At 31.6% G+C, this 14,990-nt stretch overlaps 1 protein-coding gene and 1 long non-coding RNA gene across 2 annotated transcripts; one reads left to right on the top strand and one right to left on the bottom strand.

The window, feature by feature from the left end:
* Nucleotides 1–10,389: 10,389 nt before the first annotated feature.
* On the bottom strand, nucleotides 10,390–13,421 carry LOC123669212 (class E basic helix-loop-helix protein 22-like). The gene is made up of 4 exons (XM_045602840.1): nucleotides 13,222–13,421; nucleotides 12,084–12,180; nucleotides 11,043–11,182; nucleotides 10,390–10,747 (listed from the first exon to the last, which is right to left on the bottom strand). Exons 1-4 carry the CDS (start codon nucleotides 13,419–13,421, stop codon nucleotides 10,603–10,605), a joined length of 582 nt encoding a protein of 193 aa, XP_045458796.1. The 3' UTR covers nucleotides 10,390–10,602.
* On the top strand, nucleotides 10,580–11,298 carry LOC123669213. Its single transcript, XR_006745709.1, has 2 exons — nucleotides 10,580–10,730; nucleotides 11,060–11,298. It is a non-coding gene; the product is annotated as an uncharacterized LOC123669213 (long non-coding RNA).
* Nucleotides 13,422–14,990: the final 1,569 nt, after the last annotated feature.

The raw sequence follows: 14,990 nt of genomic DNA, 5'->3' as shown, positions 1-14,990 counted from the left end.
AATTGATGGGTATAGTTAGAAAAATTTTTACGTAAACGAAATGATTACTTAACCTTCTCGCGTTTAAAAATTTGCAAGAAAGGTAAAATATCTAATAGTTCGCCCATGACTATTAAAAACGTCGGATGTGAAAAACAGCAACTTTACAGGAGAGCGATTCAAAGTGTAAATTGCGTGTATCTTTTTACTCATTTTAAGCAGGGTCATGAAATTTTAGAGTAATGCTGTACAGGCTATTTATATTTTGGATAATATTATTACTAGCCGGTATTTAATGTGTAAATATGAGAAAAGTCACTTGTTACATTTTTAACGGGTTAAGACTAATACTGATTTGTCAGAAGTACCACAACCGACATTGTTGATTGTACGAAATTGATGATTGCTTGTCGGAAGTTCCATTTACGTCATTGTTCATTGTTAGTATTTATAACAAATGTATGTCGTATGTAAATATTACTAAAAAATACAAACACCAAAAATTTAAAAAAGTGAATATATTTATTTAGAAAATAACAAAGAAAAGTTTGTTGAATAAAGGAAATCATCAAAATAAATACAAAATATTTCTTTTGACTTAAATAACTCAACCACCCTCTCACCCTAGCCCTCTTCCCGGGGGTGTCGTAAGAGGCGACTAAGGGATAACACAGTTCCACTACTACCTTGGAACTAACAAAGCCGACCGATGGCGGGATAACCATCCAACTGCTGGCTTTGAAATACACAGGCCGAAGACGGGCAGCAGCGTCTTCGGTGCGACAATGCCAGCCCTGCGGTCACCAACTCCCTGACCAGCGTGGTGACTATGGGCAAAACACACGAGTTCACGCCATTTTTGGCGTGAACTTATGGATGCCTATGTCCAGCAATGGACTGTGATCGGCTGAGATGATGAAATAACTCAACAAATAATTACAGCTTTTGTTTTTTTTAAAAGTAATATTCAGATTAACTAAATCAAATCAATCTTCTTATTGACAATCAACAATTGGTGGCATAACTAAAATCTACTAAACAAAAGACAAAATCTTCTATAATAATTATCTAGATTTAATAAGACACTTGGGTAGTAATCAAATGTGATGTTGTAACATGTTTTAGATTAATCAATGAAAATCAGTCTTCTTCATCCAAGAAGATTCCTTCCGATACATTATAGAATTCTAATAAAAATTGTGATATCTTTTGGGGATTAGTCACTTAAATGCGTCCTAAAAATTATATTCATATTAAATTCTGTCAAAACTGTGTCATAACTGTTACATATTTCATATGTGTCCAGTGTAATTAATATAATTCAAAACAAGGATTTAAAATCCAATATTTCTGGAGTTGTCATCACTTTAACTTCATAAGGTTCACCTTCAGCTTTGGCACAGCGAACGAGGCAGCACCATTTCTCTGGTATATAATATAGCATCTTGCGTTCACTACGCGCTCGATGATTGAATGCACACTATCCCCTTCATCCTGAGTATGACCCTTCTCCATGAAACAGTGAGTAATCGTGACTCCAAATTCTTTTACTGCAAGCAAGTATAGAGAAAAAACCTTCCTTCCGTTCCTGTTCTGACCCGGGCTATAGTCGGACCAAAATTTCTGCCTAGACTATATGCGTTTTCTTATATATATATATTGATAAAGTCAACCTGAAACTTCATTTGCACAACGTTTTGCAATAGCTTCGTGGCACATAAAACATGTAGCTATTTTGTTAGACAAATTATAGAACGTAAAGTTTAAGGTAGACAATTTCATTTTGTAGTAAAACACGCTTACATATATATGTGGTGTTATCAAAACTTTTTCAAAATCAAAAGTAGCTGCTAATACTTCTTCATTCGACTTAGCTTCATCTTTATCTACTGATTACTTTTCATTTGTAGGTAATTCTTTACTTTCGTATATGTGTGACAAGTATCATAGAGATCTTTTTTTAGGCTTATGATAGCCAATATTAAAATTTGTGTTAAGTATATTCCTATTTATTTGCTTTGTCACTATATTTTTTTAGAATCAAATCATTCCGTGTATATGCTATACATTCGAGAAGCACTATCCACACCTTCTAAATATAGTTTCTTTGAATTTTTGCTGACACAATATGATACAATCAATGAAAACGATTTGACATCATCACACACACTTCTCGTCATCTCTTTATCTTTAATTCAGTTCTTGTGCTAATATTTGCCACGTTGATCTACTAAAACTGAAATTCGTTCCTCAATTTTTTCCATTATGTAGTGAGATGATGCGCTTACCTGCAGATATTGTAGTTAAGAACATTACATACTATAACTTTTTATGGTCTGGATGGAAATAATAAAATTTTATGACCATACTTAGTAGTTATTGAGGTAAGGCACAGCAAGAAATATCCTGCTCAAAATATGGAGCAGCCCGACTGGGGTAGTACCTCGACCTTACAGAAGATCAAAGCTAAATAACGCTGCTTTCAAGCAGTTTTGTGTTCCTGTTAGTGAGTAGGTTGCAGACGTCTTTAAGCTACGGTAATCGCTTACCACCAAGTGAGCCTTACGCTTGTTGGGTGATCTAGTTATATATAAAAAAAATTGAGTTCACTCAATAGGAAATGATAATAAAAAAAAAAAAACAGTTAAAATTAACTATTTTATATGTTTGGGTGTTATATTTGGTACTAAAGATATTTTAAGTCATCTGCATAACCTCAAAGAACTCCAAATGTAATATATCCGACATTTAATTAATTAAAAAAAAACGTTGAAAACGTCGGATATGGTACTACCGACATTGAATCCATTTGATAAACCGATAAACAACGTCAGATGTGGTACTAATGACATTAAACTCATATTGAAAACCGATTAACAACGTCGGATATGGTACTAACGACATTTAACTCCTTTCAAAAACCGGTTAACAAAGTTGGATGAGGTACATCCTACGATTTTAAATTACTTACTGTAAATGTCTCGTGTAATTTCTATTATCTATTATTAAATTTGCAATAGTATTAAACTATGAACTTTATTGTTAGAAATCGTAAAAGTAATATAATAAGTAAAAATTAATACCTGTTTCTCACTAGGTTTTGCTTTGCTCAAAATGTTTTCATCGGCATTTTTACTTCTATTACTATGTTTTTGTTTACCACGTCCAGTAGCTAGTTTGATTAAACGTGCTTATCTACTAGACATTGTGAACGGTGTTATAAAGTAAAGGATTAACAATAAAATGTCCTAAAAACACAAGTGTCATAGCAACATCAGTTAGTCCCGCTAACATAGTCTGAAGTGGGAGATCGTGCGCACTCACCCGCTCCTGCGCACCGCTAACAACGTTGGTAGTTATCATCTGACATTGTTAGCGAGCTAGCCAGGTAATATCCGACATTTTTAAATTAAGTAATTCAAAAACTATGCATAAAATAAAAAAATTCTATTCAGCTGATGAAAGACTTGGTCATTTGGGAACGTTTTATGAAATAAACAAAAAAATGCGATTTTGCAGTTCCGACTATGTTAATAGTCACTAGCGAGTTATTTGATACTGTTAGATGACTAATATGTCAACTTAACAACAAGTTTATATGTATACAAAAAAATCTGAGATAGCAAAAAAATATGAGATATATGTAAAATTCTCGTCTCACAATGTTAGTTACCAGACTCCTCCGAAACGGCTGGACCGATTTTTATAAAATTTTGTGTGCATGTCGGGTAGGTCTGAGAATCGTTTTAATAACATATATGGTAAAACAACGTTGGCGGGGTCAGTTAGAGTCAATATAGAAATGTTATGACATATCTGTCACATACTGGTATATCCGATTTTTATGTTTAGGATGACTCGCCTCTGGCTGGTAAACAAAACTTTATTGCCAATAAGACCCGGTCCTAGCTATGAAGACTGATTTTGATTAAACTTCCGAATGTTGACTTTACGATTCGATATTCGTTACTTAGTTTATTTTTACTGTAAACTACAATAATTTTATTAATAATGCTATGCATCATTGTTATGCACAACACTGAATATATCTCAATATTGACTAATTATTATTTTTTACATTGTAACTTAATAATATTAAAAGATATTTCTTTAAACTTTAGGTATTTATTATTACGAGATTTTACTGTTATGTCGTATTTTCAAAACAAGCATATATTGATAAGGACACAGTGAAGAGGCTTATTACTTTATAAAGAAGTTCAATGCCCTTTTGACCCAGTCTTATCCAAACGTTATCTTTTCAAACACTTAGTATGTCTAACATTTATGAAGGATGAGTAGATTAGTTATTGTTTATTCTTATTAGATTGAAAAAATACAAAAAAAAAAAAATTAACACAAAAAGAAGTCCGTGTAAATATCGACATTATCCTGAATTTCTGTCAAAGGAGGAGGACATTAAACTGGGAAGTGCATACTAAATGGTTGTAAATCCAAACTACCATTATGAATAATATAAGATATCTCTATCTACGCTTCTATATATGTAAATACCCTATACAAATGTATAAACGGACATACATAGGTCTTGACAAATATACTCAAAATTGATTTAGTGCATACGTACCAGGGTCTTAGGGTCCTAAGATACTAGGATCTATTAGTGAATATGTGTACTAAGTCGAAATCCGAAAACCGACAACATTAGCGATTAAAATCATATTATCATATGCACAAGGAGGCTTTACCAGAGCCTCCGACATTTTGGGAACCCCAAATGTCTGACAAAATCTACTTTAATGTCCGCCGTGAGTATATTTCGTAGAATAGAAATCTTGAAAATATCAATGTTGCAAATAATTCACAGTTACGACCTTCATTTTATTTAATAACAGACGAGCTCCATTAATGTCTTTATGGATAATTTCGTTTTATTTTAAATTGTAAACAAAAACTAGTTAACTTTTTGTAGTTTTAATTTTTTTTCTTGTAACTTCATATGTGCAAAGAAGTTCCGTCTGCTTAATATGACTTGGTGTTATTTTTATTAATGTACAAATTTATAGTATCGGACAAAATAATGTATATACTCTTTATAATTCAATTCAAAATAATAAATGGAGTACTTCTAAAAAAGTTTCATAGAGAGTTTATTATCACATAATGCTTACATTTTCACTGAAAAGTTATAAAACTAATTCGAAATTTTATGTTGGACTAAAAAAGTACGCACGCAAAGGGCACCACAGGCATGTAACATTTTGTGTGACCACTTACACTTTTTACGGGATTAATGTCCCGTCTCTCGCTAAGATAATAATTGTGTTTGCTCGCAAACGAAAAAAAAAACCGACTTCAATTACATCGACGAGTAATACAACGTAGATCGACGAAAAAATAATCAAGTAACTACGCGTTATCAAAGATTACTCAAAAAGTAGTTATCAGATCTCGATAAAATTTATTTGACCACATGATAGACATCAGCTTTCGATTAAATCAAAAATTATCAAAATCGGTATACCCAGTAAAAAGTTATTGCGGATTTTCGAGAGTTTCCCTCGATTTCTCTGGGATCCCATCATCAGATCCTGATTTCCTTATCATGGTAGCAAACTAGGGATATCTTCTTTCCAACAAAAAAAGAATTATCAAAATCGGTACATCCAGTAGAAAGTTATGCGGTATAATACAACGTAGGTCGACGAAAAAAGCGTCAAGTAAAAACGCATTATTAGATATAACTCGAAAAGTAGTTGTTAGATCTCAAATAAATTTAAATGGGACCAATTGGCACACACCACCTTTCGATTAAGACAAAATTTGTCGAAATCGGTCCACCCGGTCAAAAGTTCTGATGTAACATACATAAAAAAAAAAAAAAAAAATACAGTCGAATTGAGAACCTCCTCCTTTTTTGGAAGTCGGTTAAAAAACTTGTCTTTATTCTAATTTTGTCCTTATTAATATTTCGGTCTAAAGCAGATCACAGATTTTCGTTAGAATTTAAATGTGTGCAACCAAATCGGCAAAGTTTTATTCGCGAAGAACAGAAATAAATAATTATTTTCGTGCTCGGAATCTTTATCTTGCTAAAAAATAAAGTTAAAGTAATCTTTTTTTCTACATTTACGGTTACTATGCCGTTGATTTGATTTAATTTTTCCACACCTGCTCACTCAAACCTCGCTAATGTACTGTTTTCTTCGTACTAAATACTTATCTTTTATATTTTCATCACGAAGCTAGATAGGCCTTCATCCACATTAATTTTTTTTCACTCTAAAAACCTTATTCCGAAACGAAATCCTTTTTGAATAAACAGGCGACGTTGGGCAAAACTTTTTTATTCCTTGCTGCTCGAAGTCTTCTGCGGGATATTCTTTTAAAAACATCTATCCCCGTATTTTTGAAAATTACCCGGCTAGTAGTTAACAGTTGATTTTTACGATCTTTCAATGTGGCCATTTTCATTTATCACTATTTGCGATTCTTTAAGCTTTTGGTTCTTTTTATAACTACCCCTGAACCTTTTAATATTATGCCCTGATTTCTTTTTTAGAGAGGTAATTTTTTGGTCTTTAATTATAAGTATGTGTACTTAGATGAAAAAATTCTATATCGTGGAATTTTTACTATCGTATTTGGATACAGAAAATAGGCAAAAAATAAGCCTGGGCTGCATACTTTTTTTTGTTTAGCAGATAAGATGCATCTTTTCTCTAAAATCGTTTTATTTCTGCTTTCCACTACTTAAAACATTTTTTTAAAAGCAGCGTAAAGGTAAATAAATGAAATTTTGTTATGAATGGTCCAAGTTTGGTTTATATTTAATATTTAGAATGAGAAAAACCCATCGATTGAAATTTGAGCAGTGCGTACTTATTTTTGTCCAGTACTGTATATCTCGTGTAGCTTATTAGCTATCTTAGGTTGTTCTACTTATTTTCAAATATTTGTTTGTGAAGAAATTCGACGTAGTTGGATATAATTTACTACTTACCTATTACTTTCTATTAGGACCCTAAAAGTAAAGTGTGCTCAAGGGCCCCGACATTACCTGCGACGGCTTTGATATATCATATGAGGAAGTGTAAAGTTAATAAGGAATATTATTTAAAAAGTATTCTTATCGAAAATAGCATTGTTTGCATAATCGTCTTTATAATATTTAACGTGATAAAGTGTAAATTAATTGAATTATAATATGATAACAAAAACGCGAAGTACACGATATTAGTAATACACATATTCAATTTATAATTATTATTACAAGTGATAGTTTTATACATTCATTTTTCTTAGTCCACGTTGCATAGGTCAAATGTCACGACCTAGAATACAAAGGTCATGGTGTCAATGGAAAACACAATATAATTTAGGTACAAACATTATTTCTATATACAAGGAGAAAAATATCTCAAAATATTTTTTTGCGATTTTTATTACGTATGAATAAATAACAATAGAAGCGTATGTATTTATCTAAATGTAATTTTTTAAATATATATTCTTTGCCTCAATTTAAAACAAATACTTGATAACAATTTATTTTGCTATGACGACTTATAAACCGAAATGTCTAAGTTTATATATTCATAATTTTATACATGTAAGTTTTATCAATATAAGTTATTATTTCATACTGAGTAAAATTTTCATTTTAATACTTTTTGTAACGGTAAACGTACACGCCTACTTCATATAAAACCAGTTGTGTCTGTGTTGTGTGTTATTATTTTCTACACCTATATATATAATACGTACATTATTCGTCCTTATGTAGATGTATGTATATGCATTTGGGTGTGGTTTTTATAATTATAATTACAGCGCCATCTACCGGCATGTGTGAAAACTTCTTTGCTGCCTTTTGCTCTAGTTTTTTAAAACTATGCAAACTATATACGTGTCTGATATTCTTCTAATTCTCATAACAATAATTTTATTAATGTCGCTTTAAATTAAGTGAGAGAATTTCTATAGATGGAGTTATTTAACAATACCAATTTAATTTTAACATGTAATGATGTTATACTTTTATTATTGTTCAAGTGAAAAAAATGAAGAATAAGCACATTTATTTACGTAGAGCTAAGGAAGCAGGGACGTAAAACTGATTAGTGAGTATTTAGATTAGGCTTATTTCATTTTTTTATACGTCAAGAGTGGCGAATAAGCTTTACTGATGGGAATCGGATACCGTAGCCAAATGACGCCTGCACCACCAGCAAAATTATGAGCCGACCCTACCCTCATCCGGCCACAGGAGCTCTGGCTACTTTACTCATCACAGAAAGACAACACTTCTTGAGAGGAGTATCATTAGGCTATGATTTGCTGTTAAGTTGAGGTACTTCTTCTGCCGCACCGCTCCAGTTTTTGAACGAGATATTTGCTGCAGTACCCTACCTCATTAAAGTGAATTTAGGGTTATCTGCAACAAAGTCAGTATTTTTGAAACAAACATAGTTTTTAATCGCAATTAATAAAAGACACATTGTCTATCACTTAATTTTTTTTATTTTAGGTACAATTCACTATAAATAATTAAATAATTATATTTATTAAGATTTATTGCTAATAAAAATCACATTTTACTTTGGTTTATAGAAAAACTTAAATCATAATACATATTTTACTTAAATCTATTTATATCTAAACTCTTTATAATTATTTATAATGCAACATTAAACGATGACCATATAAACATACCTATGACACGGAAATGACTTTGATACAACTCGTTGCCATTTTGACCAAAATTAAAAGTCCTTTTAAAGCAGATTTAATTTCATTAAAAATATAATTATATTAAATGATTTTTTTTAATATCCGTATAAAATTCTATAATTATATCTGTTTTAGAAACATATAATTTTGGACTTGGAATCAGCAAAAAAAAATTAACTTCTATTAAATCGAATTAAGTATTTTTTTTACACTATTTTAACACTCGTACTTAACTCTAAAGGCAATATACATGCCACTTATATTTAAATATAAGTATTACTAACTACAATATAAGAAGTTTATTACAGTAGCTTAGTAAAGATTACAATATGCATTAACTTACATTTTTACTATAATACTTTCTAATTATTTGGCACATGCATTCACAGTCTCCTCTTTGTGAGAAGAGGATGAAAAAGTTTTGTTACTTACTAGAGCTTGCAAGATGAGGAATATTAAGCAAATTCATAGTAAAAAAAACTATGTGCTTTAGACCACACTACTGAAGTAAAACTTAGGAAACGTAACTCTCTCTCTATCTATCTTCACTAACTTATGTCGCTCTCAATTTCAGTTCGCCTCGCCCGATCACACTTTTCGTAACGCTCTTGTCACGCATCCATCAGCTTACACCCCAAGTCAATCGTGCTTTAAGAAGTTTTACTTCAAAAATAATCAATATAAGGTAAAATATCGTTTTATAAAACTATTTTTAATTTATTAAAATAAGCGTACAACACAAAAGCCGAAAAACCGTGATGTGTAGCTATGTAGTATGAGCAAGTAACCGCCATCTTGCAAGCTAAAGAAACCCCCTTATTTTGAATATTCTACGTTAAAAAAAAACAAAAAAAAAATGAGCGTTAAGTTCTAAACGACATAGAGCTATTTCTTAAAGCTAGTTCTTTAAAACTAAACTGTAATAATTTCTGTCATAGCACATATGTACATGTACTTTGTATACATAAATCATATTGTATATATAAAAAAGAGAAATTGTTATTATACATATATTTTTTGAGCCCTGCAGTTCAATTAATTTTAAATTTCGACTCCCGTTGGCTTTATTATTTATTGGTGTTTATGTTTACTGCTCCTTTAATATAAGTCATGGGATCTGTTTCACCGGTTGATAGGAAAGTTTATCCTGCAAATAAGTTACGAATAAATTTAATAGTAGGAGGTAGAATAGGCCATTAGGACCTATTTCTTCTCAATTAATAAACTAAAACCTTTAGATTCGTTTTTGCGAATAGAATATCTCATAAATATAGTGGAATTCGATAGTAATAAAGAATAATATATAAAAAAAATATCTGTTGGATACCGTCATCCGTCAAATAAGCGTTAGCTTAGCCTGTTATCATATTGCCTATAATATTTTTAAATTACTAGGTACGTTGATTAACACACACAAATTTTCAAATCAGAGGATCTAAGATGACAGATAGGCATATTTAGTACTAACAGCATTCACAACTATTTCCAAACAAACAGTTGTATTAAACGATTGTTATTATGTAAATTATTTATCTTAAATGCTAATTATTTTCCACGTTTTTCTTTGACAAATTATTCTTAGTGTAAATAATAATTATTCCAATATTTTTGTGACTGTCGGAAATAATTATTACCTCATCCATATTTTATAAAACATATTTTCTAGTCATTAGAATATTTTTTATAAATATGTTGTTGCATTCAATAAACACTATATCGGTATATTTTTTATTATGTGAAACAAGTTATGTATGGTGATTGCAAAAGAAGACTAAATTAACATGAGAACAAGCATCAACGAAGCGATTTGGTAAGTTTTACATTTCCTAGAATTTAAATCGTTACATTATTATTTCAATTTTATAATATTACCAGTGAAAATAAGTTTTATACTTGCTAACTCTATGGTTCATATTTGACAGTTGGGTCTCAAGAGGGTGGATCAGGAGGGGCGGGCGGCCCAGTAGCAGGTGGTTGAAGAAGCTTTGCTGCTGCAGGAAGACCTGCTAGGTCGAAACCAGGCGGTGGAACAATACCAGCAGCTGTCGCCGTGCCTTGTAAGTAGGCTACCAACCTGGATATAAAAAAGGTCAAAATATATGTTTTTGTTCAAATTCTTCTTATAAGAAAAGCTTAAGCTAATTTCGGTTAATTTTAATGTGCAGTTAAATACTTTTATTTTAAATTATATAAATCTAGTAAATACATTAATAATTTTATAAAGTCATTGCTATATTCGTATTTATAGCAATGTGTTCTATATTGAAGTTTGTGCGTTTATAGATTACCATTACTACATATATATAGAATAAGTTCCATATAAGTACATACAAGTCTACATAAAATTCTAGATATATAAGGAGTCATACCTTCGTAATTCTTCCAGAGCGCTGGCTTGCATAAGAATATAGTTTTTTGCAAGAAGTAACGTTGCTATTTTTGAAAGCTTTCGAACTGATGGCGAATGAGCATAGGGAATGACACTGCGCAATTCGTCGAGCGCGTCGTTCTGTAGATAGAAAAATTATACAAAGGTTAATTATTATTAGTAAACTAGTATAGTAGATAATTTAGTATCATCCTCCTGTCTAATAAAAAATAAATAATAAAATTGGACTACGAATGTAATGAATATTTTGATTTTCACATCCTTTCCCAAGAACCCGAGCTGAATTGTATAAAAAGTACCCAGTTTCATAAATCTTTAAATAATAAAACCCTGCTAAGTTTTATTCAAATTCATTTAGTACTTGGCTTAGAAAGATAGACTGAGAGAAAATTAATACGTTATTGGCTTCAGTGTCAATAGAGAGAAAATACCTTCAATTATATATAAATTATCCTCTTACAATTTTATTATTACTTTAAATTATAAACACAGTACATACGCAAAAAAGTACAACAAATCAAAATTACATAATTACACATATTATGACGTTTTATTACTATTTCGTTATAATTCATTTGAAAAGGGTATTTATCAACAAAAATCTAGCTGTGCCTGCGACTTCGTGGAATGCGTGGAATTTTACAATAAGGTATTGTTCAGTTCGCAGTGCTATAAAATAAATATCAATTTCTAAAATAAAAGTCACGTATGTTACTTCTTACTACATCAGCTATCTGCCAGTGAAAGTTCCGTAAAAATCGGTTCAGCTATTTCAGAGATTAACCGGAACAACAGACAGACAAAAATTGTAAAAAAAATGTTATTTTGGCATATGTACTATGTATCCATATGCATTTAGTAAAAAGCGATTATCTTAATATTACAAATATTAAGATAACCGCTCCAATTTTATTTATTTGTTTAGATGTATGTATTATAATCCTTATGAACATTAAATGTCAGAATTTTAACAAATAATGTAGTGGCTTACTTAAAGTCTAAATAAATAAAAAGTGCGTACTAAATCATGCATCCTCCTTCGTTCCCGTGCATTTATGTTCAGTCTCACATTTTTTCCTTGTCTTATCTTCTGTTTTGATTTACCTTCTCCGATAGGTCTGTAAATAAAGAATTTTTTCAATGAAATTACCGTCTATTTTATAGTCGATGTTTTGGTTTTATGACGTGTAGCATGAACGATTATACACACTAGAATAAAGTGCTTTTTGGTTTTCACACTTCAGCTTGTAATGTCACATTTCTGGGCATAGACCTTTTTCTCCATGTAGGAGAAGGATCAGAGCTTAGTCCACTACGCTGCTCCAACGCGAATTGACGGATATATTTCCTACTATGAGTAACGATCGCTATCAGGTGTACATGATAACAAACAGGACCGACAGCTTAACGTGCTCTCCTAGGCAAAGTGGGGAGACCCACAAGGACTTCACAAACACCCAGACCACGGCAAACATCTGTATGGCCAATACAAATGTTTGTCATGTAATGTGTGAGGGGATCGAACCTGCAACCGACATGGCCACAAACCAGTGCAGTGACCGTTGCGCAAACGCGTCCTATCAATAGTTTGTTTAAATCCACTACTTTAGCTTGCATTAATAAGATTTTTTTTATTATGTATTGTTATTAAATACGTTTATAAGTAAGTGAATCGACACGTTCAACCCACGGGAATCGGGTCGGAGCTTTCAATGTACCGAAGCGTAACAAGTGTTAGTGTATGAGTGTACGGTGTCTAACAATAGACGGGCTTCCTCTTAAATGTCCGGTACGAATGATTTAGAATAAAATTTGTACAATTAATAATAGACCTATATAAATCATATGCAGGTAGGATAAACAGAATTTTAATTCGTAATGGAAATTGGTTAATTGCTTTAATTTTATTGTATATTTTATAGAATTACATTCAATTTATGTTACATTGTGCACATGTTATATAAACATACTAATTTATTTTTATTTATTTATTCTATAACGCTTAATGTGGTTTTATACATTTAACATAAGCCGTATATGTTATTTTAATTTTTCATAATGTATAATATATATTTGTGTACACTGTACGAAATACATTTCAAATTACTTAATCCTTAATCTATACTAACATTAATATACTTCAGTGATATTCAACTAACCTTTGAGCATAGCTTGTTCCTGGTTCTGGTTGATTCTCATCAGTGGGATAGCAGTGCTGTTGAGGCGGAGGCTGGCCTCCTTGCATGTAGAATCCGCCGAGGCCGACGGCTCCCAACGGCGTCCGTCGCCCCGGCACCGACTGTGGAGGAGAGTGCGACTCGCCCAGTGGCACTCCATCCCAAGTCCTCCGCCCCTCCATTATAAAAATATTAACACATAGCACTAATCACAAAATATATCTACGCAGACTGGCCAGTAATTAATACATAACGTTTATTTTTTAATTTTGTTTTTGACGGACGTTTGAATTTGGAGCGGAGTTGACAGACAGTAAAGCTTTGCAGCGAGAAGTTGGAGCGGTCCACAGATCGATCGGGGCACGCAGCTGGGGTGCGCACCCCTCTGATCTCGCGGCATTGTTCGGAGATGCGAATGTGATTTATTTGAGCGCGTGCACGACCCGCGGTATTGGTGCGTCTATTGTTATAGCATAATCACGATTATGATGCCCGCTCTTCGATTCACCCTAACATTTTTTACTTTAAAATCACATCAATTTTAATGATTTTTTTTTTAATTTGGGCATATAAATAATTTATGTAGTAATTGAGAAAAACATTTAAATTGCAGATTTATCTAGTACACATTTTTAAGCAAGAAAGAATAAAAAGTTTAAAAAACTTTCAATTTTTTATTTGAGTTTCAAAAAATTTGAGAAAGTATATTAAATAATATTTTGCAATCAACATTTTATAATTATCGATTTTTAATTGAAAACACATAATTGTCTTTGGTGGCAAACTAAAAAAACTGACTTCAATTACATCGACAAGTAATACAACATAGGTAGACGAAAAAATAGTCAAGTAAATAAGCATTATCAAAGATTACTCCAAAAATTGTAATCAGATCTCGATGAAATTTAAGTGTGACCACATGATAAATATCGGCTTTCGATAAAATTAAAAATCATTAAAATCGGTACACCCAGTAAAAAGTTATGCGGATTTGCAAGGATTTCCTCTCGATTTCTCTGGGATCCCATCATCACATCCTAGTTTCTTTATCATGGTACCACACCTGGGATATCTACTTTCCAATAAAAAAAATATCAAAATCAGTTCATAAACGACGAAGTTATCCCCGAACATACATAAAAAATATATATACGGTCGAATTGAGTAACCTCCTCCTTTTTTAAGTCGGTTAAAAATGACGAATATGTTTATTTATATTGTACTAACGGTATTTCGTCAGTAGATTCGGTGCATTCACCACCTCCAACGTACTTTGATATAATTTATTTAGCAATTTTGTAAGTGGGCTAAATGCAGATGAGCTTTAGTATTAAATCAACGAAACATCGCGGCTACTGTTATTGTAGGAATTTCCCAAGCTCTGAATGCTCGGAAAATCTTAAACTGGTTTTGATAGATAACGCTGACTTATAAAATTGTTTAAAATTTTTATAGTTAACCAAACTTTTTAAATCCTTACGCACTCTTTCTCAATAGGTCGAGGTCGATTGATGCGATTGAATAATAAACAGTTTTGTTTTGTCTGATTATATTATAATCTATGAATCTAGTTTTTATAAACACAAAATTTACGCCTCTTTGGAAATAATAATTATTTTTGGAATTTTAATTATTTTTGGAATATTATATCTGTGGGTAATGTAAAATTTATATATTAAGTGAGTTTCGGGAAGACGACGTAAAAAATTAGATATAACATTATAAACCATAATGATACCTTGGTGACATGA

Source organism: Melitaea cinxia, chromosome 3 (assembly GCF_905220565.1).
Source record: "Melitaea cinxia chromosome 3, ilMelCinx1.1, whole genome shotgun sequence".
Classification (NCBI taxonomy): Eukaryota; Metazoa; Arthropoda; class Insecta; order Lepidoptera; family Nymphalidae; genus Melitaea; species Melitaea cinxia.
Note: the sequence above shows the minus strand (reverse complement) of the source record. Positions and strands in the feature narration are given on the sequence as shown.

Bases quoted from the DNA above. Each gene is read 5' to 3' on its own strand.
- LOC123669212 (XM_045602840.1), bottom strand. From the start codon at position 13,421: ATGGAGGGGCGGAGGACTTGGGATGGAGTGCCACTGGGCGAGTCGCAC. The intron at 12,181-13,221 runs GTTAGTTGAATA...CTTTATTTACAG, and splicing joins GGAACAAGCTATGCTCAAAG to ACCTATCGGAGAAGGTAAAT. The intron at 10,748-11,042 runs GTATGACTCCTT...TTTTATATCCAG, and splicing joins GCTCTGGAAGAATTACGAAG to GTTGGTAGCCTACTTACAAG.